We start from the raw sequence: 24,765 nt of genomic DNA on the forward strand, positions 1-24,765 counted from the left end.
TCAGGGAAACAGGAGGAACCTAGAGTAGAAGGAAACCAACCGCCAAATCTCTAAAGACTGACAAGTATGATATAAATGTACTTTTTTGTAAGACCAAGTTATTTGTATATTAAACTGAAAATAGACAATTTAGACATGAATCACAGAAATGCAACTACAATAAATACATTCTGAACATGTCAGAATTTGACAAAAATGCAGCGGAGAGGTAGGGGAGGCCATCTATCGCATCATTTATCGCATCATTTATCGCTATAAATTTCTTGTAAGAATATTGATTTATCGTCACAATAAATTCCAATTTATATTAGAAATGTATTTTAAAAACCCATAACTGTGTTGAGATTGTTACTTTTACAATTTTTTCAACAGTTCAATAGGAGTATCAACAAATAGCAATACATTTGAAAATATGATTAAGTGATACAAATCATACTTCCCTGTGTGACTGGTGTCCTAAAGAAGAGAGTTACAAATATGTTTTTTCTAGAGCTGTATTTGTGTTTGTGAGGCTATAATTGCTGGGCCATGCAGTCGCAGTCTTACAGTTACATAAAAAGTAATAAACAGTTCTCATTGTTAATTTTATTGTTATCACAATCAGACCACAAAATATTATAAAACTTCAAGTCCATATCGCCAAGCCCTATAAATAAGAATGGATTTACAGTAGATCATTTCAAGGTGATAAATTTGGACCTTGAAAGAAGGTCGATAAATCGCTAATTTAATATGATTTTGCTCTCGTTTTAAGTCAAGGCCTTGTTTTCTTTAACAAATAATACTTAAAGTAAAACAACACTAGAGCTGGATGACAGGGCTGAAAAACTTATCACAATTTGAGCATTTCATAAGTCGATATAATTATTGATTCAAGTTTTTTTTGTTGTTTGCTTTAAATATCTAAAACACAACCAAACTGGTGACGTGACTTTTCCTGTTTAATCCAATTTTCACTTGACATTATTTTTTATTTTTAAGCAGTTATGAGGCCTAGTGGCAAAACCTGAAGCTACTCAACGCGTTGTTGCTAGGTAACCAAAGAGCGGGTAAACCCGTTCTAGCTCGCTGTGACGGTTTAGTGGCTAAAGCCTTTTCCTCTGCCTACATCCCCCAGGATGCTGAGCGGTTCTGAAACGGAGTTCAGTGAAATTATTGAAAATAATATGCCTGGTACATATTGTACCAGGCATACAATATGTACACATATTTAACACATATTTAAAATATGTGTTAAATATGTGTCTATTTTAACACATATTTTTATTGATGTATTGTATTACTGAATTAAACTCAAGTGAATTTCCTTTTTCATAGCTATCCAGAACTGGAAAAATGCCAAATTCAAAACTCCACCAAGTTCCTCAGATTGCAGAAACTCTTCTAATAAAAGGAACTTTCTAGTATATAACATAAAAATAGGAGAAACATCAAAGATAAACTGTTTCAGGAGCACAATCTTGAAGGAGTCTAAACCTCCGACGCCTCAACTTGCGCTCCACTTTAAGCCGTCGGTATTTTTGCTGGACAGCTCCAGCCGGATGGTGGAGGAAACTGAGAAGGATGGAGCTTAATGAGAGGCAAGCCGCGCTCGTCTCTTGTGTTCTCCCCTGAAACTATGATCTCTGCTTCCCAGCGTCACCCCGTTTCTCCCTCGCCTACACAGGAAGCCGCTTTGCTGCCTCCGGCTGTCATTATGAAGTGATCATTAGTCAAACCTTCATTTTCTTCCAACCCTCCTACTGCCACGGCGATTAAGACATCAGCTATGTCAGTGTGTTGTCATTTTCACGCGAGCGTGTTCCCCTTTTATTTAGTAGACCCTAACTAACGTAATTATGCCATTAATCGCAAATGTGTTTTTATAATGGTAGATTAGATCTGGAGGCGGATGCATACCTCATGATCCGGCAGGTAGCAAACACAAGGCGAAACTACAATTTTCTAAAGGAACATAGGAAAACATAGGGATAAAAAGAAAAAAAAAAAACAATGGCTGGTATGTTTTTAATAATATGTAGAACTGAATTATATCTGGGTTAAGAAATCAGGAGGGAATGGCCTTTAATACAATGAAATACACATACTGGTGCTCCCCCCATTAAACTGGCAGAGTAGCTGTATTAATAAGCTGTATTGTAGCAAACAGCATGTTCCAGCACAGTTCAGCCATGAGCCAAACAACTGGACAAAGAGCCAAGACCAAGCAGCAGGGCGCTGGTGCGGGGGTAATTAAGGTTCAAATGCAAAGCTTAGGCTAAGTTGGCCGGCATGGGCGAAGCTGTGAGTGAATTATTTACTAGATAATCCTGTGGTGTTAACTGGAAAAGCCAAAATAAAAGAAGGAAACGGCTGAGAGAGGAGCAGCGTCTGCATTACGACGCATGAGGCCCTGTTGCCTTCCTCCGTTCCACCATCGCTTGTGAACAAAGCGGTAAGTTAAAGTTCAAGTTATGGTCAAGATTTGACCTGAAGAGGGAATGTTCACATTTCCAGAAGGGAGCTATGGGAGACCGCTGCCCGAAACTGACGGTAGTTTTGGATGTTGATTTGGAGAAAGTTCCACCTTTACACAACATTGCCAATACACCTCGAGTCAACTGTAGTTGTCATGCCAGGCCACTAGATGGCGGTGTGACTTTTAGCATGTCAACAACATGCATGCAATTTTGACCCTTAGCTTCCATATCATTGCAACCCGTCTCCATTTCCCTTTAACAAAGTGCTCATGTAACACATATGTTCCTCATCAAGAGTTGTTATAAACTGAACAGATTAAATAGCACAACACACCAAATATCCGCCATCGTTTTTGTTTTTATCTGCCCATGGATGAGTAGAATAAACCCTACAGACGTGCGTTTTCACACCAGAGGAGGACTTCACATCTTCGAAGTGGTTTTTACAGAAAAGTTTCACTCAGACCTGGTTTAAAAGTGACGGCGTGAGAGACTCTGGTCGCTGATGTCGTGTAAACGGGCCTCCGGATCGCAACAAAAATGTTACAGCTGAACTGAAGAGTGGTCTCGTGTAAACGGGGCCTTAGAGAAGCTGGCACTCCTCTCTGCAGAATCACCTCTACAACAAGGTGATTGAAGCACCGCTTTGGCACTGGGGGCTATGTCGGCCGAGTTTTAGGCCTCGGGCTCTTCTTTTTGTTGTGAAGCACCTCATCATCAAGGCTTTGATCCTTGACTTGGTCTGGTTTTGTCTGAAGAGGCAACAGTAGGCCTCTTCACCGAAGGCAGGTGAAAGACACGTCGACTCCTGACATTATGATCTGGCTCTAAGGACATGGAATGTCATTAAGTCCAATCAATCACACAACCATTCTCTCCCAAAGAATAACCCCCCCAAAAAACTTTAAAAAGCAAGAAATCCAGGAAATGGATGATTCACACTCTGGCATTTGCCTTGACAATGTAGGGGAGAAACTATCCAAGCACAAAAATGTGCTAACAACTGAATTCACAGATGAGTTCAGCGTTTCCTACAACCAACCAGGAATGAAATTTGACAGTTTGGCTGGCAGTAGAATAAAACTGACCTTTATCTTCACTAACAACTAATCCTGGCTGAACTCTTAACTGGGGCACAATGTGAAACCTGTATGTGGGGGGGGACCTACATCCAACATCCCACTGGGCACAATGGTACTTGACATGCTATTGGCTGGCGTACGCAAAGAAGCCAGTATAGAAGATGTATATCGTTTCCTTGGAGTTGATTGGCTGTACTCACAAGAGTGAAGATAAGGAAGACTTGGTGCCAAGACGGTTGTCACTTTATATATGAATGCATATTAGGCTATATTTAGTGTTTGAACAATTAATAAATAGGCAGCTTTCAGAGGGGTTCCATATATTAGCTATTTGTGGGCAGCGGTATTCCCTAATCCCGTCTACCGTATCGTTAACAGATATGGATTGTGGAGAATAGTTATCTTCAAGTTATCTACTAAATCAAGGACTTAATCTTTCTAACTGCTTGATTTAGTACAAGGCGTTACTAATGCAGGTCTACAAACAAGAACTAAAACTACTGTTTTGATGCACATATCCCTAGACATTTGAGGGACATACTATTAAGCTCCATTGAAGAGGAAGCTTAATACAAATTTTAAGCAATAAAACAAGGAAAATAAATTTGAAATGCGCAGAGTTGTCTTTTCACCTCACCGTGTGTTAATTAAACCAGAGTACAGGCATGATATGTCTTCAACTACCAAAGCAATCTCGTAATGGATGAGGCAGCTGTCATGAATAATAAGTTAAGCTACTCCAAGTGCTGAGCTGACGGGGAAGTCAGGTGTCCAGAAACGCATCCCAGTTTGCATCATCTCCAACCGTCCACCTCTTACATGCCGGAGGCGCTCAGAGATATATCAGTTACCGTGAGCCTGTTACACTACCGGTGGGAGAAAGCCAGGAGTCTGAGATGTGCAACAGTCACCAGCAGCAAGTTTAGATTAAACAGGCAGTGAGCTTTCTGCAAATCCAATAAAACAACAACAACAAAAACAAAAAAAGACGTTGGGTAAAGTATGGAGGACACGTATCCAGATCACCAGAGAATTCCCACGTGTTTTAGGAGACAAGGTTTGATCCACTTCAATAAGGTCTGCAGAAGTCAAAATGAATTCTGCAGAAAAAAAACAACTTGAAAGATAAAATAAAAAAGAGCCACATCCTGTGAACCGACAAGATCAAGCTCAAGATGTTGTAGAATCCAAACGACAGAAAAATGCATTGGGATTTAAGCCTGTAGTGATAAGCAATTAATCAATTAACTGCATCATAAAGTAAACTGAGCTAATTAATTTACATTCTGACGAATATTTCTTTGAAGGGTAATTTTCAGGGCAGCTGTCAGTCCATTTCATTCATGGTTTCGATTGAGTGTGGGTTTTTATTTCTTTTCTATTTATTAGAAAATTAGTGATTTTTGGTTTTGGACGCTTAAAATGTTTTCCAGTTTCAGTGCGGAGAGTTCTAATAATCAAAATTAAAGTTTGTTCGTCTTTGAGACGGTATCAAAACAATAACGTTATGGTTTACTGGAACAATTACTGGGACAATTCATCATCCAGTAAAATCTGTTAATCTGGCAGGCCAGGTGTACTTGCACCGTTATACTGTCTTCATTATGTTACTCCAAAATGGTCTCAAAACAACAATATTATCGCAATAACAAACTGGGACAGTTTATCCCACTTAAATAAAAGTTAAATTGTGACAGGCCTGTTGGGATTGTCTATATTTAACCTTTAATCTTACAGGGCAAACATAAATGTTAATTTCATATCAATTAAATCAGGACATTTGAAAGTATAATTCCATGTGAATATTGTGTATGAATAGTTGCACCATTTTCTGTTAGAAGAGTATTTGGGTCTGCTTGGCTCCGACCGTACACACCGTCCGTCCCTACTCATATGCCTTTTGAGGGTTAGTGCGACTGTCTTAACCCGTTTTATACTATACTTCCTCTACAAGAGCATGAGTCATCTTTGCTTGAACCATGTAGCCCCGAGATAAAGCCACTGTTAGTATCTCTGCTCAATATCTGCACTCTGTATTCTCCGCAGAGCAGCTGCGGAAAGAGAAAACAAATCAGGACCAGGCAGTGAACTCAAGGTTATCTGAGCCCAGGGTTGCAATGAGATCTAAAGCCCTCTTGTTACCATCCTGGCCTCTCCTTTTCTCTCTGGACAGATAAAGGCTAAACAGCCAGGCCAGCGGTGAACCCGCTGCACATTTTTCTTCATAATAACTGCATCGAGGCGGTTTGTAAAGCTCGAGTCAAGGAGGAGGACTGGTTGCCCATCGGCAGGAAACGCTGTTCTGTAAAAGTAAATAATAATAATAATAATAATGATAAATAACTACGTATGACCAGATCTTAAAGGGAAGAGAAGTGCTGAGTTTGATTCTAGAGCAATACGAGTCGAGTTTGTTTACCATTTAAAGACACTGGTTAGGGTTTTCCTTGTCAATTCAGAGCTTCAATTTTCTTAAGTCTGACCTGTCGTTTCAAATTTCTTTCATTTACAAAACTATAAGAAATACGAGAAAATCTCAATGCAGAATATTGTTTATAGAGGAACTACTCCTTATTCTAATAAAAAAATGACAAAACAAAATTTTTTGTAGAGATTCACCGATCTGATGTTGATATCTGTATCGGTCTTGGTATCGACAGAAATTCTAGATTGGGTATCGGTGACGATGTGCCTGATAGATAAGGGCAGATCTATTCATATTGTATCATTTATTTAACATTAAAGTTGGAATACCTAATTCCACTTTCTAAGCCATTTAAAGGTTTGTTGCAGTTTGTTTTTGTCAGTTTCCGTTTCTTTATAATATATTTTACATTGGCTGTTACTCTCCTAATTGGACTGACTGAATAATTTTAATTTGTTTTAAATTGGTGAATTTAGATGTGCTGTACTGGTGCAGAGTTATCACATACATTTATTCAGTGCATTTATGTCTGTTGAAAAAGAAGATATATATATATACTTTTTTTTTCGACTTAGGATTTATGTTTTATGTAAAAAAAAAAAGTTAAACTAGAAAAAGGCTTGCAACAGTATGTTGTAACACATTGCACAAAAAATGTGCAAAAGGATGAAAATAGGTTTCAAAACCATCTTTGACCTGTTATTTTTATTCTTATTGCTTGTTTTTAGAAAAATTGCTAAATTAACTTGAAAAAAACTATTAAACCAACTCTATGTTATAACACATATTGCACTAAAAATGCACAAAAGGATAAAAATAGGTTTAAAAAAAAATATTTGCCCCGTTATTCTTCTTAAGGTTTAAGTTTCTAGATATAAAATTGTAACGTTATATTAGACAAAAGCTTGCAACGAGCTTTGACATTCAATCTAATTCTATGTTGCAACACATATTGAAATGAGTTTTATAAAATGCGTTTTACAAATAGCGGGGCTAGCTGCCGCTCTGTCAGAATTAGTCATTGTTGCATCTAAAATGTATCCCTCCGTCTCCTTGTTCTACTATTTCAAACCCAACCACACACACCCAATCAATACGGCCACTATCTGACAGCAGGCAGGTCATCGCTCATCAGTATTGGAAGTGGGTTCTGCGATGAGTGTAACGCTTTACTCATTGCCCTCTGCCTTCGCGACCCAACCTGTGAGTAATTACCAGCAAATCCCCCCATCAGCAGCAAGTATGGAAAACAAAAACAAGAAAAAACTCTTTTAGACACATTAGGAAAGAAAACAGGACACGCTCCAGACGAGCAGCGAAACCGACAGGAAAACCAATAAATGCAAAGACTCACACAAGAACACATCCATCTAGCATTTAGCAGCAGCTCATAAAAGCAACATAGGCGCCTGCAGCCAATTTAGCGGGCGAAACATTCCAATTTGACACAAAGGCATCATGACGCTGCATTCACACGCCGCTATAAACAGTCTGCTAAATTGGACCCAAATATACACACAAAATTTGGAAGGTCTAGACTAATGTGCAAAAACAAACAGTAATAAGCAGTGAGTAATGCGCTGGTAGTAATACGTGTCCAGGAAGTATTCACGGTGCTTCAGTGTTTCCATATTTTGTTACTTTTTATTCCCCAGGTTGTAAATCTGGGGAAATCTGCAAGAAATTTTGAGGAAAAAGATTAACTTAAGACAATTTGGAGTTTGGATTTAAATACTTTCTAGATGCACTGATCCAATCCACAGAAAAAAGACAAGCATTTAGAGCCACAGATCCAACAGGTGTATTTGAATTCCACTTGATGAATAAACTTTAGTTCAGCTGGTGCTCATTTAGACAAATATCAAGCACCAGAAAACACATTTATTCACCGAACAGAACAAAGACGTGATTCGCACCAAGAAATTGACTAATGACCAGGATTAGTTTGACCACCCTGACTCGTGACCATCTGTTCAGAAAGTCATAAAAACAAACTGAATGCAACTCATACGGGTACTAACTGCTTGAACTGACAACATGAAGAAAGATGACTCAAACTCATTTTCAGCATCAGTAAAGCATTTAGTCACGAAATCTGCAAAATCAAGAAGATGTAAGGAGCCAATTGTGTTTGATACATGATAAGGAAGAGAGCAAGAGTTTCATGAAACAACAGGAAGGCCAGGTGCAAAACCGTAAAATCAACTTTGTGATTTACATTACAAAACCCCACTTTCACAGTTCACTGTGCTCTGTCACACAGTGTGACGTCGCCTCTGCTCCCAATATGAATAATTACTGAGCACTCACTGAAAAAAAACTAGAAAAAAGAAGATTGCAACTCAAAACCAAAATGAAATAAAATTATCAGAAGGGCAACACTTTTCAGATAAAGGAGCAAGTCATCAAAATTGTCTTAAAATTTGAGAAAGAGAGAGATACAGAAAAAAATCTGGAAAAAATAAGTTTAAAGTCTTTCATTAGTTTTTTTCTTTACCTTAGTATTTGCATGATTCTATTTACATTAATCTCGCTTTCTCTTACACTTGAATTTCTCCAATGTGGGTCATTAGAGCACATGTCACATTTTATTCTAATATCCTTTATGGAAGTGTGACTCACTTGTGCAATCATTGTGTCTTATTATACCTTATGACTTTAGCGTATGCTTCCATTTGCTTATGAATTTGAAGATGATGATAAACACATTTTCCTACTGACAGAAAGGATCATTCTAGATTTAAATAAGGTGCATTTCAAAAACAAATACGGAGAAGATACCAAAAGTATTTTTTACAGTGTAAGCGAGGATTTGGTCCATGCAGGTGTATTCAGCAGCAGCGCTGTACAATTTCTGTCTTTCTGGAAGTTTTGCTGAATATTTTCTTGATTGGTTAACATTTTCCTGTGTTAATTCGTCCCACAGAAGAACAGAATGTTGCGTGGTTCTGAACTTTGTAGTCTGGATTGGACCGGCAGAACAACGGCTGGACTGTTCACGAAGCTAATATTTAAACAGATAGCGTTAGCTTACGTCAACCAGGACGTTTACTGGCTCATTGTTGCGGACAGAGAGGCTTTACAGACCTAGCGTAGCGTTAGCTTGTAGCGTTAGCACAGCTAGCATGTGACATCCTGGTTTGTATAGAAAATACGTCTGAACAACGCCTTTGTGTTAGCTTTATCAGCTAACGAGGGTCACGTTTTCTCGTAGTACTTGCCATGTTGGCAAATGTATAAAAGTCAGTTTGTGTGGATTTTCACGCAAATGATTATCTTTTCATTTTTCTAATATCATTTATAGACAGACAGACAGACATAGATTATACTGACAACCCTAATGACGAGGGCGCTACCAGTCAACTAATACCTGGTGTGACCCGACTGGATTTATCAGACTTTGATTGGAAACACCAAATAGTGCACACACTGTTAAGAGTCTCACTTGAACTTCAAGGTCCTTCTTTTTGCTTCACTCAAGCTTGTAAATAAGTTTTATTTTTCTGTTTGAAGTGTCTTTACATAAAAGACTGCCATAAAAGCCACCGCTCGTGTCATAGTTTTATACTTTTATTCCCGTTCTTTTTTCAAAAAGTAGAAAACAAATCTCTCCTTCCCACTTCAGGTTTTGTGATTTGTATCATCACAAGAGCACAGCTGCAGGGGAGGATAACAGAAAACAGCATCTGAACTTCAAACCTCAGACATGAGAGGCTGTATTGGATTGACCCCTCAGTGGGAAAAGGAGCTCTGCCAGCAGCAATTTCTCATCAAACAGGAAACCTCTGGTGACAGAGACCTCGCCAGGTCACCGCAAACAGAGTGGGTCTCCAGATAAAAATATTAGTCCTGCGTAAAATAGTCACTGTTTAAGACAACAACTGCTCATAATAATCACTGATTGTCCGTTCCATTTATGAATATTTGAAAGGATGTAATTTGATATGCGGCTTGTATCCACCTCAAAGCTGATTTAGCCTCACTCCTTAAACCTGTTCACTTCTTTGTTTTTTTTTATTTCTGTCACAAATAGATACATTTTGCTGATGTTTTATGTACTAGAACAACACAAAGTAAAGTTGCAACTGAAATATCAAAGGAGACTGAAATTTCTGCTCCCCTTCTTCCCTCTACAATGTATCTGAACCTCAGATGGGGTCAAAAGCGTAATTTTCAAGTCAAGACATATTTTTAATTGGATGCCAGTGGAAAAGGGCACATTTTAAATTTTTAGGGTGACATTTTAACAAAACACCTTCAAATGTGGTTTTTAATTAACCACATTTTTTAGGGCTCTGCTTTATCTTCTGTTGCCTCTTTGCTATAGGGGTGTACCTCAGGGTTCTATCCTGGGCCCACTGCTTGTATTTATTTATTTTTAACAATCTCTTGATGTTGGGAGCTATCCTTTGAAAACACAGAATTCCTGTCTATGCATGTGCTGATGACTGTCAGCTTTATCTACCACACACACCCAAAAAACAATGCAAATGCAATGTTATTAAAGACCAGGAAAAAACAATCTAAAATTATTAAAAAAATAATAAAAAAACATGTACCCACTTTATATGGCAAAAAAATATACATTTTACTGCATTTCTATACTTCATGTTGCTTCATCACATAATATGCAATGAAAATTTGTGGCTAGTACATAGAATGTTGCAAAGTTTATTGACAGTTTTGCAAGGATGTGTAGAAATAGGAAAGAATCAGAGACGTACAAAAACATTGACATCCATGTGACTAACATAAAATGCAATGCCCTTCAAAGTAAAACCACTTATGAATCCAAAAGTAGCATTCAACAAACTACAAACGCTTCTTCATTCACACTGACTAAAGTGACGTAAATCCCGCTGCAAGCATTTTCATGTGAACTTCTACATATAAAAAGAAAAGAAAAATGTCTGTGTGTGTAACTGTTTAAAACAGAGTGTGTGTGCAGTCATGAGTGCATCCGATTGTGACGTACAACAAAGTGCCAACGGTTACGGACGGCAGAGGAAGAGAGAGGGTATGTGTTCGACTTACCGAAGATATTTGTGGAATGTCCTTTCTTAGCGAGGGGCTTCAGCTCGTTGTGACCCCATCCGTATTGTCTGTAGCTGTCCCAAGCGTGCTTCATCATCTGACAGAAACAACAAGCACAAGGAAACGTTACAGAAGGTCCTGATGTGGGAGGAATCGCAGCTCTTCAATCCAGCAACTTGACTGGGTGTTGGTTACAGATTTATTCTATTCCAGGCCAGTCACAATAATCAACAAATCAATTAATTGAATCATAAATTAAAATGAATGTGATTATTTCCATGTGGACAGTCGTCAAAGAGATGCTGCTCTTTAGTAGTGTTGAAAAGTGAACTTTTTGAGAAACGGTCAGTACAAAGCTGTTAGTTTGCTCTACCTGCCTGTTTCTCTGCGTCTGAGCTGAGTATTTTTTTGGATGTGATTTTGGTTGCAGAAACTTCCAAATCCATTTTAATTACTGTTATTTTGGTTATTTTAGATATTTAAAATGTTCTCCCGTCCCAGTGTTAAGAATTCTTTACAAAACTAAAGTTGATCCTTATGATGGTATTACGTGAAAATAGTTTTAAAACTTCATTATTATTGTTGGTTGCAATATTTTTCGGAGGCAATTTATCGTCCAGTAAAAATGTGTTATTGTAATAGGCTGATTAAATTCCTAATTTGTAGGGATGCACAATATTATCGGTACGGTATCAGCAGATATTAGCTGTAAAATTTAATATCGGACATCGGTCATTCCGTTAAAAACACAACAGCATAAAAGGCAACGTTGTTGTATGACAAACCAGTGACAATGGCGCCTGCAGCACAGCACAACATCAAATTTGCACTGTTTGATTGTCATCATCTTAGAGCAGGGGTGTCCAAACTTCTTGCAAAGGGGGCCAGATTTGGTGTGTTAAAAATGTAGGGGGGCCGACCTTGGCGGACGCTCTTTACATAGAACAGCAATATATTTACACACATTTCAGCAAGCCATTCTGTGTTTTACATTTACTTTTTTGTTTTAATTTCAGCAATCGTAAGCATGTCTTTTGGTTCATTTGAAGCATGCATATCATGCAATTGAATATTCACTTAACTTCATTTTTTAACACTTTAACTTCTTTCTAACAGTTAAACAGAAGTAATTGTACTCTTGTGTGCAAATTACATTTGAAACATAAAAAAATATCTCACCATGGCAGTTTAATATTTACAGAATTTCTAAATAAAATAAGAGAAAAATGAGCAAGTAATAGTCATATCAACAAGTGCAGGCCTCATTTGAAATATGACATTAGTAAATGTTGATTAGATTTTTAAAAGTTTATTATTCTGGAGTGAAAACTGAAAACTTGTTTGAATTTATGACTTATTTTGATCTTAAAAAACAAAATTTATTCAGAGACTTATTGTAAATGACAAATGACTTGTCTGCATTAATGTGGGGCTGAACTGTCAGATAAATCCCACCAAGTCCTGAATATACCCAGTTTGGGTTGTCTTGGCCCTTTTATCGCAGCCTGTGGGGTTTTCCCTGACTGGGAACCAGAATACAACATCCTGAATGTGACAGGCAGCCAATCAGAAAGCGCGGTGACGTAAGAACAGAGGTGAATCCCAAACAGCTGACATATCGCGCAACTGTGAGTCCGGTGGATATCAGAGATGATATGTGGAAATTTTTATTATATGTCAAGGTCATTATTATATATGTTTATGTTTATTCAGTTAAAAATGTTAACTATGAAAAAACAGTTGCCTCCAAATCATAGTGCAGCAGATAGAGCGGCTGCTCCCGTCGTCTTTTCTTTTTGTTTCTTTTATCTCTTAAAATCAGTCCACAAACTGTCACTATTGCTTCTACATCGTCATCCATGTTTGGTTATTCTAAACTCCCGCTATGTTGGGGGTTTTCCTGGATTATCCTCTGGAATCGCGATGTTTGTGACTGGAATCGGTTCGTGTTGCTCCTGCCTTGGACACACAAACCGACTGAACCTGTTGTACTTTTATCAGCTCTGTGATCACAGAGGTTTGGAGAATCGGCCGACAATTCATAAATCTTACCGTCTAAACTAGACTTAAGACTCACAAGCTCCACTCATCTCCTCTCGATCACTGCCCAAACGCTCTCTGACTCTGGTCGCTATGGTAACGTTTACATATCCCTTCAAAATAAGATACAGAAGCGCTACAAAAACAAACATTTTACTATCGTGAAAATTTTAACTCACGATAATGACTAACGGAGCCCTGAGCTTGTTTCTCTGCAACGAGACGGTCCCATCTGGGAGTGATGGGAGACAATGACACCCGAAGTGTTGCTTATATCCACAGCCTGCTTTTCTCTACGTGGCGAAGCAGCTTGAAGCTTCATTGCCTCATTAGCAATGAAGCCTTATGTTACGCAGAGCGGCTTGTAATGTTTGACTCATCTACCGGTTCCTGATTTATCAGGAACAACCTGATATATCAGGAACAACCTGATAAATCCATCCTCCTGTCTCTTCTCTGGGCCTTTTCCCCTTAGCAAAGAAACTTTCCAAAGACATCTGATCCGTTTCTTACTCATTTTGCTGCTTGTGAGAGAATCCGGTTGAAGGATTTTCAAAATAAAAGATCCTCCAGACTCAAATAATACACAAAACGGAAATATTTAATTATTTCTTGCGCAGCCCGGTACCAATTGGTCCACGGACCAGGGGTTGGGGACCACTGCTGTAAAATACGGAACTGTCCCGTATTTGACTGTTAAATGTAGTGTCGCGTATTAAACCGAAATGGAACGCGATTTGTTCCATATTTTACAAATGTGTATGTGTAATAACAAAGAAGTGGTCCCAGGTTTGCCCTCACGAAGGCCAGTAAACAAAAACACCAGATCTGGACACTATTACAAATATCCAAAATAAAAGTCAATAACCAAAAACAATAAATAAAATGGAAAAGAATTACACACGACCAAAACCACTAATAAGCTACAATATCTCTAAACAAAAATGCCCCTCAATAAACATTAATCATCAAAATGGAAATTACTGAGCTCATTTTAATTCATTATGAAAACCAACAGGCTTGGAGGTTAATATTGACCTTGTTTTATGGGATTGATGCAAATGAAATGAAAAAATTACTACCATCGGCCGATACTGATGTCGATATATTGTGCACTCCAACAAAAAGGCTGCATTTAGTTGGAATTTGAGATTTTAAAAACAAAATAAATAATAGAGGTCGCCTCGCTTATTTATTGTGATAAATTTCTTTTCAGGATAAGAATTTTGGATTTGTCGTCATAATAAATTTCAAATAATGATGTCTAAGACCTCACCTTATTGTTGGGGTTGATTATTTAAATATTTTCTCTATACAGTAGCTGTGTTTTAAAATATGGTGACTGTGTGCAGTGACTGGTTTCCTAAAGAAACGTATTGCAAATTGAAAAGTGTTTCTATAGTATGTGTGTTTGTGGAGCTATAAATGCCGTGACACACAGTCACAGCCATAGTTACCCAATAAAAGATGTAATAAATAGTTCCTAACATTAGGCTTGTAACAAAGTTTGGTGGATGATCAATTGTCCCAAACGTGATTAGGATTAACAGTAATGTTGCTTTGAGAATATTTTGAAGTGATGAAATGGTAAGTGCATAATGCACATTCTCATGGGCCAATAAACTTTTAATGAACATTTAACACTGGAACTGGAAGACATTTTAAATATCCAAAATAAATAAAACGGAAACATTAAGTAAAATGAATTATGAAAGAGACAGGAAAGAGAAAAACATACAAATCATGCAAATGGAAATTATTCAGCTGTTTTAATTTATCATGCAAATGATTTGTCGCTCGTGACATGGCGTCCTACCATCACTGTTATCGTTATCAATATAGTACTGCAAAAGTTTTTGTGTTAAGACTTTAAGTCCATGGACTAAAATCAACAAAAAAGCAAAAAAAGAAACGTCTTCCCTCGTCTTACTAGTGAAGAAGAATAACGGCCTGCCTTTCTCAGCTAATTCATTGACTACATAGACACAGAGGAGCTCTTGCAGATAGAAGAGTCAGTCTGAGCTGGCAGCCATAACTAGGCCAGCAGAATCTGAACCAGCCTCCAGCGTAGCAGGAGCTGTGAAGAGTCTGACACGGCAAGCCTACGCCGATCAGACCCTCCGTTCTCCCATCTTCCCTTGCAGGCTGCCTCTGCCACGCAGGGCGTGGCGTACCCAGTCCCTTCCCCCCCTCCGTTCAACCCAGTCTCCTTGGAGCAGGCTCGAAGCCAAGCTACTACCAGACGATGCACAGGAGGAGCATCACTGTGTTCTGAGACTCTAGGCTTTTCTGTGATTATAAATCCAAAAAACAACACACAGCGTGACGCAGACACTTTAAAAACGCCGACAGGCTCGCGCTGATGCGGCTTGATTGGCTGTGTCATCGGATTTTGATTGGCCCATATGCCAAGGACAAGCAGTACAGAACTGGGCGTTTGGCACTGTTGACAAACTGCTTATATAGTAAGGGGACTCCAGCATACTAATTGGACATTAAGATACCATATTCTAAGATTGATTCTGACAGCCCACCCGCTTGCCGTGGCTGCGTCTTGGGAGCCACATGGAACAGCTGAGGGGGGGTAAATTGGTTTGAGGCGGCCCAAGTGGCCGGCTCGTTCTGTAATCGGAGCCAAATCTCATCAGGAAGCTGGCAGCAGAGCAGACACAAAGACAGAATAACCTACAAGTCTTAATATTGAACTTTTCCATCTTTTGGATTGGTCTGAACCTACAAAAACTCACCAGCAATGTGCTACCTCATGTATTTTTTGTGCAAAGTCAGTAAAAAGTTATGAAAATGAATGTGTTTTTTGGGGTGGGTGGGGGTTATATCGGCAAACTTCCAGCATTAATCAGATTTCTACCTAGCGGTAGAAGCCAAAAATGAGGGTATTTGTATTGATGAAACATATTTTGAGCGAGAGCAGAATGGCACTAGGAAGTCTGAAGGGACAAAGATTGCTCCATTTCTTCTAAAATGATTACAGAAGACAAATCAAATTTCAAACTCACCACAAAATACCCAGTTTGGCCAAATTTAGTGATGATTTTTCTGTGGGGCCAAACAAAATGTCTAGGAAAGTATCTTTAAAGGGGCAGTATTATGTGAAATCAACTGTTTTTCAGCTTTACACATCATGTTATAATGTTCTTCCCTCATCAAAAAGATACTTGAAGTGTCTTGATTCTTTCATTCATGTTTAATAAATCCTTTGGCAACCATTCAGGTGTGCAAAACGCCTGGGTGGACCTAGCTCCGCCTTCAAGTGTGTGTTGAAGGGACTGAGCACAGAGCGCCGTAATACAGCTCAGCCTATCGGAGATGTCTTGTTTGGTTGTGCCAAGCAAGGACACTTTAAAACAAGCCACAACTGAGTTGAGTAACCAGAGACATTAATGTTCTGAATATAAAAGGATCAAAAGGGATTGTTGATTCAGTGCCCTGCAGTGTTGACCGCCAACCAGATGATTATGGTCAGGAACGCTTGACGAACAGAATTGTGTTGCTGGACGTTTTGTGCCACCAACAGATGTTGCCTGTTAAGCAGCCGACAGCCACCTGAACAAACTCTTGAGGTAATGAAAAAAGAACAAAAGGATGAAATGTTATGTTCCAGTTTAGTAGTAGTTCTGTATTTTTGCTTTGTTCCACGTATCAGAATCAAAACACAATAATATATACATGTTACAAATTAAAACTAATTATTTTTGAAGCCATATAGTAGCCAAAACCTTTTATATGGTTCAGGATTCGCAGATTCATTATTTTGAACAATTTTCTGTGGGATTTAAAATTTGCAAATTTATTTGTAGAGTTTACCTAAAATATATAAAAGGCAGCTTGGAAATCTGCAAAACTACTTGACATACTATTGATTGTCATTTACAAACCACCCAATCCAGAAGCATCAATTACTTTCCTTGGCGCTGATTGGTTGTAGCCCCAAGAGTGGAAATGAGGAAGACTACAGATGTTAGCTTCTGTGGTAGCGCTAAGATGTGTGTTTTAATGCGTAATAAGATGTATTTGGTGCTTGAACTAGGAAAACGGCAGTGGTCCCCAACTCCTTCGAACATTGGGGGTCTACTGTAACTGCTGCCATTTTAAAATGCAGTATCTTTTTTATTCAAGGTTATACCAATGACAGCTTATTGAAACGCCTACTTTTACATTAAATATAGCATTTGTTTCAAAGACGGGTTTCTTAAAGATTTTTCAGATCCTGCATAAATCTAATAAAGCAACGCTGGACAACTGAGCTGACTGGCAGAAAAGTTAAAGTCCAGGGGTGACCTGATGTTATTAAGGTCAGGATGAGCGAAATTTAGTTTCCTCCATCACCAAAGCGGGTGATGTTCATGAAGCTGAAAGAGTAAGAAGCCACAGATATGGATGGCGCTGCACTGGATGAAAATAAGTAGCCTCACGTCATCTCATGAATGCATTTATCCAAATCTAAGTACATTCTGATTGTTTTTGCTAAAAATATTCTTCAGGAATGAAACTTGCAGACTGAATTGGAGGTAAAAATTAGCAATGCAAGAAAAATTCACAGTTCAAGAGCCTCATGTTTCAAGGTAGCTATGAAATTAGTTCTCAATAAGTTTTCATTAAACTCTATGTAGCGTCGCTATGCACCAATCAATCGGCCTTGTTCTACAAACTGCACTATTTTTTCTTGATCAATGCCAATCGGTGATCAGTTTACAAATCAATGAAAATTTGAAAATTTGCTTTGTTTACATTTAAAAAACAAAAATGTAATGCTGACCTCAGAATACAAACACACCAACAAATACTTGATGTACCTTGTTTTGACTTCAACAACTGGATAAAGTTCAAAAAATTCTAAACCTAATGTAAAATAAATGATAATGCACGGCGTCACTCAGAGCTCAAAGCATAGAATTAGACTGAATAGATCTTCCCCTATAGATCAGGCACATTGTCAACAATACCTGAATCCAGATCAGTCTGGAAATGTCCACATTTTCAGCATGAATGAGATCTCAGCTGACTTCAAGCAGAACTAGGAGGTAATCCTCCACTTAGCATAACCAGGCAAGAACTTCAGCGTAAGCAGAGAGCTACATGGAAATGAAGGCTAGTCTAGGCTTTTCCGCCTCTTTCCCCAAAGGAACAGCAATGAATTAAACCCCCACGTATTCCTCTTGTGCCGCACACTCATATACAGACACGTTTACAGGGTACGGAGCATGGATAACCACGGGGCCGGGGAAAATTCATAAATCCAACCAAAAGTTGCAAACCAAGGCCGTTACTCGGGTGGTTATTAGGAGGAAGAAAAATCCATCTGACAAGCCGTTGGATGTGTGAGGAGCTGAAGAGCTGAGCTGGAGTTATGTGGCGATCTGACTGACCTCCGGAGTCACTGTGACTGATTTACAGCCCCCGTCCCCCTCTGCCCTCATCTTTCTCATCTCCCTTCGACTCACCCCTGGAGGCTTCCTATCTGGGCTTTAGCGGCCAGGCTCTTTCACAAGATGCACAGGGGTGGCGAGAGAGTGACGTGAATTGCTTCTTGCAATAAATACATTCAGAGCACTTAACCAAAGGGTAGCAATAGACTCACCGTGAAATTGAGGCAGTGACGGAGTCCGTGCTGGCTGGTTTCAAGCTGCTCTCAATCTAAAGGCTCAGTAAATATGAAAAAATATATATATATTTTTGGAGCTCATTAGCATTTCTGAACAGTTTTAAATCGAAGAACAAATGTGGGATTGGAACTGGATGAAAGAAGCACCATGATATATACCCGCTGTCCTGTTCAATTCAATCTGCTGATGGCTTCTCTAGCTGGACGCTGATTAAAATTTGGCCTGATAAAAACTACTGGCATCATTACACAACGTTATGGGAGATCTGCCACTTCCAGGCATGACTGAGTGAATATTAAGCCAAAGTCCTTATTAAAAACAGATTCTTTTCTTCCAAGGAGATCTTTGTTGGAACTCTTGAGTGATGAGTAAATAATGAGAATCTATTACCACCCTGGTTCAAAACTGTTTAAATAAATCACTGGGTAAATAAAGCCTTTCCTTGCTCTAGATAACAGGGGGAAGCTGTAAAAAAAAAATACAAAAGCAGAACGCTACAAATGAAAACACTTGATAAGCGGACTGCAAGTGTGAAAAAGCAGGACGTGTGGGTTAGCAGTTTGCCATCGTGGAGCTTTCAAGACTTAACAGCATGGCAAGAGAAGCAAATGTTGCCAACATTCAATCTGGAGAGGTTCACAAGAGCATTTCCAAACAATTAAAACAGTTCTACAGTGAGAAACATTGTATGTTGGAAACAAGTAGGATTGCTGCCAGTCTTCCTAGGAGTGGATATTCTGGCAAATTTACAACATCCAACTGTGCCAACCTCAGAGAAACTCTAAATTGGAGATTAAAGTACAAGACATCCAAGAGAGCCAAACCACGCATCATCTTCGTGAGCTAAATGTGATCCCATTTGAAAGTTAAAGCTTGACTGTTGATACAGGACAGGTTTCCTAGGCCCCCTTCATTCGTAGGTTCAGTACAATATTACAGTACTGAGATCGCCCAACAAAGTCCATTGATTGGTGAACAGAAAAACGCCAATCAAAGGTCTTGCGTCAAGTGCGAGACCTCCTAGTGCGTCATGTTTGTCGGTGCAGTACTATGACATAAGGTTTGGGTTCAACCCTGCCTGTCCAGAGACAGTCCAACTTGTGGTGGAATCACTCTCTTCAATACTCCGGATCACAAAACAGCCTACGCAACCAACCCATGCTCAGTGAAAACAAGGCAAATGTGTTCCAATGATCCAGTCGAGGTCCAAATCTCAACCTGATTGAAATGCTGTAGAGGAACCGTTACAGAGCTGTCTAGAAACAAATGCTTCCAAACTTCAAGAAAATCAATCAGGCATATAAAGAGCTGTGGGCCACAACAATGTGGCAGACTGGTAATGCTAACCACTTCATGTTGACCTATGAGTCTGAACAAACCAAACAGCAAAATATGCCTTATAAAATAAACAGATGAATTGATGATTTGCGCTTTAGAGGATTTTAAAAGCTTTACATCTATTGTTAAGTGCCTCAGTCAGAGCAGCATCGTGAATTGTCTTTTGATGGCTTTATGCTCTGCACTCAGCAATAACAAGAGGTCAAAACGTGGAATCTGAAAACACAAAAAAAAGCCAGCCTGAAAAGAGCGATTATCATCATCATTACTACTCTGAAGGTCTCCCTCTCTCCGTCTAAGATTTCCTCCAGCAAATTAAGAACACAGTGTCTTGACAATCAATATACCGTGATAATGTCGTCCTCTGAAATCCCTGATCTATTACACCCAACAGAGAAAATGTCCACCATCAATCACAGGCTCCCAGTTCCCTGCAGTGCCTTTTTCCTCTAACAACTTATCGAAGTTGTAGAATTCAAGAGATGACTTTCTTTTCCTTGTCAAGAGAGAAAACTTTACCTTAGTTGATAAAACTGTATGGGCATGTTGGGAAAGTTTCCTCCTTCTACATTTTGAGCAAGACGACATTTTTCAGCAGGTCCAGGTGCAGAAATGTTGACACATTTTACAGAAAACCCCCCCACACATACTTATAAAAATGGCAAAAATGCATGCTGGGATTTTACCCAAAGAGAAATCCTACTGAATATAGTCATATTTTGTCCTTTTATCGGGCTAATAACGGAGAGAGAGAGAAAGCCGACTTGGAGACAGAGCTGTTGTACCGAGGCAGGAGCCCAGAGGGGGAACACGCCACCACAGCGGGACTCCGTCTTCTGCCAGATACAATGTCACTCTCTCTCAATCACCTGAGCTCTTATTGGTGGAGCTCATTAGGGTCTGCCCTGTACTAACGACAATCAGGACTCTCCCAGTTTTACAGCCTCAGAAAGGATTAAGTAGCAGCTCTCCAGTGAAAGACAGCCCATCTCTTACTTCTTAATACTCTAATAAAGATCTATGGGCTCTAAACAAGGGCTAAGGCGAGTCAAATACAGTGAGACTTTCAGACAAAAACATGGAGATGCCTGGGAAATTCAGCTGGTGATGAAAATCACAGTTTTCACCCTAATCGGACTGATGAGCAGTTGGTCTGAAACTCAAAAATCCAACACTTTTTTGATCAGTCAAGATCAGAAAAGAGTGCTACAGAGTCCCGCTGAGAACACACTTCGGTGTAGAAGTTGTTACTCACTGAATAACACTCAAAGTTAGCTTTTGTTAGCACCAGCGACATGTTTATCACCAAGTCAGAAGTAGCACAGAAATGTGAGGAAATTATTTTCCAAGAAGGATGTGAGTTGTTCACTCAGAGTTTAGCACAGCAGAGTTTGACATTCCTCGATCCTGGTCATTTCGCTTCTTCTCCGTTCTACTTTGGTACTTTTAGTCATATTGTACCCGAGGTTTTGGGAACAAAAAGCAGCCATCCACCACAAACACCAATTCCTACCATGGCTATACCTCTTTAATTTGTGAGCAGCCCAACTTACCAGAAGCCAAATGCAAGAGGGCTAAACACCCTAGAATCAAACTGCTTTATTTTATCATTTAGGCTTTCTGATGTTGACTATTGTTCATCCGACCATCCATTGACTTCCTCTTAATCAAGAGCAGGTCACGATGGCTTTGAGTCTACTTTGGCAAAGGGATACATCCATAAGGTGCAGGATCTTGAGTACTGGACTTGGCCACCCAAGTCTTTGACTAACTTCTTCAGACAGGAAGTAGCATCATCTCTACTGCAATTTGCCCTTTGATGACTATGTTCATCACCCTATCTGTTCAGCAGAAATAGATTGTTAATGTTAGATTAGTTTTATTTATCGGACTAATACTGATATGTTAAAAAAAAAAAAAGGCCAATACCAATGTGTCGTGGATCCCTACTTTCTATTATTTTGTTATCCCTCAGTTGTGAGACAATTGACTAATACAACAGGATGTCTCTAGATGAAACCTTTAATGTTCTGCAACTAAATAAAAGAACCTTGCAGTGACTAAATGAGAAGAGATTGTTTTAGTATTCCCCTGGAAAAACAATGAACAATAAAAGTGTACATTTTAAGGAGCCACACAGCAATAATCTATGACTGAAAAGGGTAAAAAGCCCAAACAACTAGAAGGGAAATTGTTAAATATGATGTGAAAAGCGTAAATGAAGAGTGAATAAAAGACACAATGATGGATGAAAATATAGCTGCACACACACAAATAGAGCCAGGATGGAGTAATGTTCCAGGCCGTCGGTCAAACATTGTTACGAATCCCAAGCAGAAAGGAAACAGTGACTGACGATTGCTTGGTGTGAGGGCTGAAGGAGATGATGTGGATATCTTTCCCTGCAGATATCTCATTCTTTTATTGGAAACCACTGTGGTCTCCGCACGCACCGACACCTCTGGATAGTACCTTTCAGGCTGTGCAGAGATGAGGCCGCTTCGGCCATTGATTTTTCTGGACTTTGCAGCCACAGTCCATAGCTCTGCGGGGATGCGGCGTATGCTCCAGCGCCAGCCGCAAATCTGTAAATCTCTGCCTTTCTCGCTCTGAAGTCACAGCTGAGCGAACGGTGAGCCAAATCGACAGGCAAGCTCCAGGGAGCTCCAACAGAGCGCCCCCCTCCTGATGAGCCAACCAGGATCATTTATAGACTTTTTTCTCCCCCCCTCCCCTTTCCTCTTGCCTTTGCAGCGATTATGCACTGCAATTAGCCGTAATCACCCGCCAATTTTGGGAAGGCTGAATAACTTCGCTAAGACAGACTTAATCAGAGTGGGTCTGTAAAGGTGAAAATGTTCCATTTAAAATTTGTGTTGGGAAAAGAAGACTTCTTTATTTACTAAATTATATTTAAACAGGATTTGGCACTTCCATAAGCACATGAACATAAAAAAAATAAAGCACTGCAAATTGAAGATAAGCCCTGATCAAAAGCGCTCCACAAAGGAATTGTTCCCATCACATCTTTTTATGCATAGAGGGTTTCTCATAAAACAGCCATATCGCTACACAAGCTGCCTCTGACTATTCATAAATTACTAATCGAGTTGGTCAAGTTGGGTTCAGATGGGTTAGTGCGGAGTGCTACCCTTAAAATTTATTCAGAAGTGAAATGAGAAGCACAAACATGTATGAAGCTATTTACAGGGGCAGTATTATGCATTTTCCAGGCCCGTAGTGTCATTTTATAACCGATATAAATGACTATGTTACCATCAGTTGTTATAAATATGCTGTACATATCAAATATGACTTTAAATATGACTTCATGATTTAATGCTTTGAAATTGGGCCTCCGTCTCTTTAAAAACTGCTCTGATATAGTGCTCTTCCATTAACCCTTTAACATTTTTACCAGCTCAATATAACTTGAAGGAGCTCATCAGGCATTCTACTAGGTGTTTGCTAATTCCAGCTGGCTAGTTTGTAGGAGTTGAATGGGGGGATTGTGGAGGAGTGCTGCTCTGTCAGGTCCAAGTTCTGAAGCTTGGAAACTGCAGCTCCAAGGAAGAGCTACGTCCTCGAAGGCGAGGCTTGGTCCACTTAGGGGTTTTCAGTTGCCATGGAGATTAAAGGATTTCTCAAACATGGATGAAAGAATCTAGGCATCATTCCAGGTGTGTTTTTGATGAGGAAATAACATTATAACGTGATGTAAAGCTAAAAAAAAAAAAGTCAATGTTACATAATACAGCCCCTTCAAAAAGAAAATCGAAAAAATTGCAGACATGTCTGATTTATTTTGGCTTTCACAATCACATATTCACAAATTTTATTGTGGAATGCAACTCCAGATTATTTGTGGAGAAGGCGCTTCCTTAAAAAACATAAAATAAGCATTATTCATAAATTCATAGAGGCAAGCTGTGCTTTCAGAAGGCCATTGTTGAAATCTGTGTTTTCCAACCAATCAGAAGGCCTCTAAAGTGAACCCAATTGCTGCACACCTGCAAAATAAAATGGTCAATGAAACCCAAGGCTGGGAAGCTCTGCTTTCTGTCAGCTTAGCCACAACACAGCTGCTCGAAAGAGCCGGGAGAGTAGAAGAAAAAAAAAGAAAAAAAAAACAGTCTGCTGCCATGAAGCGTTTTGTCACGATAACTACGATACAAGCAGCCTGCAGAGTGGCAGTGACAATCAGAAGCTAAATAAGTCTCCATCACCACAAAATGGAAGAGAAATGAAAACTTTTAGCAGGATGTCCATAAAAGCAAAAGGTTTTATAGATGGATGATCAGATCACTGCTGCTGTAAACCGTTTTCTTCTTCTTCTTCTTTTTTCCACCACTTCAGTGTTTCTGGAGCTGTTGGAGCCGTTCGGTCTCCCACGATGCCGACCAGGCGTTGTACGGGGATCGCCGGGCCCCACAGAGGGACGGACCCCAGCTGCTTCCTGAAGGTGAGCTGTGCTATGTGGCACCGAGTCCTTTCAACATGTGGGCTCGGGGGTGGTCTCCATGGAAACGGCTCGTTTGCTCAGCACATTAGCGGATGCGCAACTGGATTGAGATCTGGGGTCATTTGGAGGCCAAATGTGCTTTATTGTACTGCCAAGAGAGAGTAATGTGATTCTTACTTTTGTTCTGCTTCTATGCGTCGTCTGTATTGTGGTGAACTTTTGTGCAATGTGGCTTTTTATTGTTTTTTATTGTGTAACTTAATATACTCATTTTAGTAAAAAAAATAAAATAAAATAAAAT

General features: G+C 39.4%; 1 protein-coding gene across 2 annotated transcripts in view; it reads right to left on the minus strand.

The window, feature by feature from the left end:
* The window catches only part of man1a2 (mannosidase, alpha, class 1A, member 2), a 114,397-nt gene that overhangs the window by 59,729 nt on the left and 29,903 nt on the right, over positions 1-24,765 (minus strand). For both annotated transcript variants that reach the window (XM_007572499.2, XM_007572498.2), the window contains exon 4: positions 11,001-11,097. In XM_007572499.2, coding sequence (XP_007572561.1) covers positions 11,001-11,097 — 97 coding nt within the window. The remainder of the gene's footprint in view (positions 1-11,000; positions 11,098-24,765) is intronic.

This window comes from Poecilia formosa, unplaced genomic scaffold, assembly GCF_000485575.1.
Source record: "Poecilia formosa unplaced genomic scaffold, Poecilia_formosa-5.1.2 Scaffold302, whole genome shotgun sequence".
In the NCBI taxonomy this organism is placed as follows: domain Eukaryota; kingdom Metazoa; phylum Chordata; class Actinopteri; order Cyprinodontiformes; family Poeciliidae; genus Poecilia; species Poecilia formosa.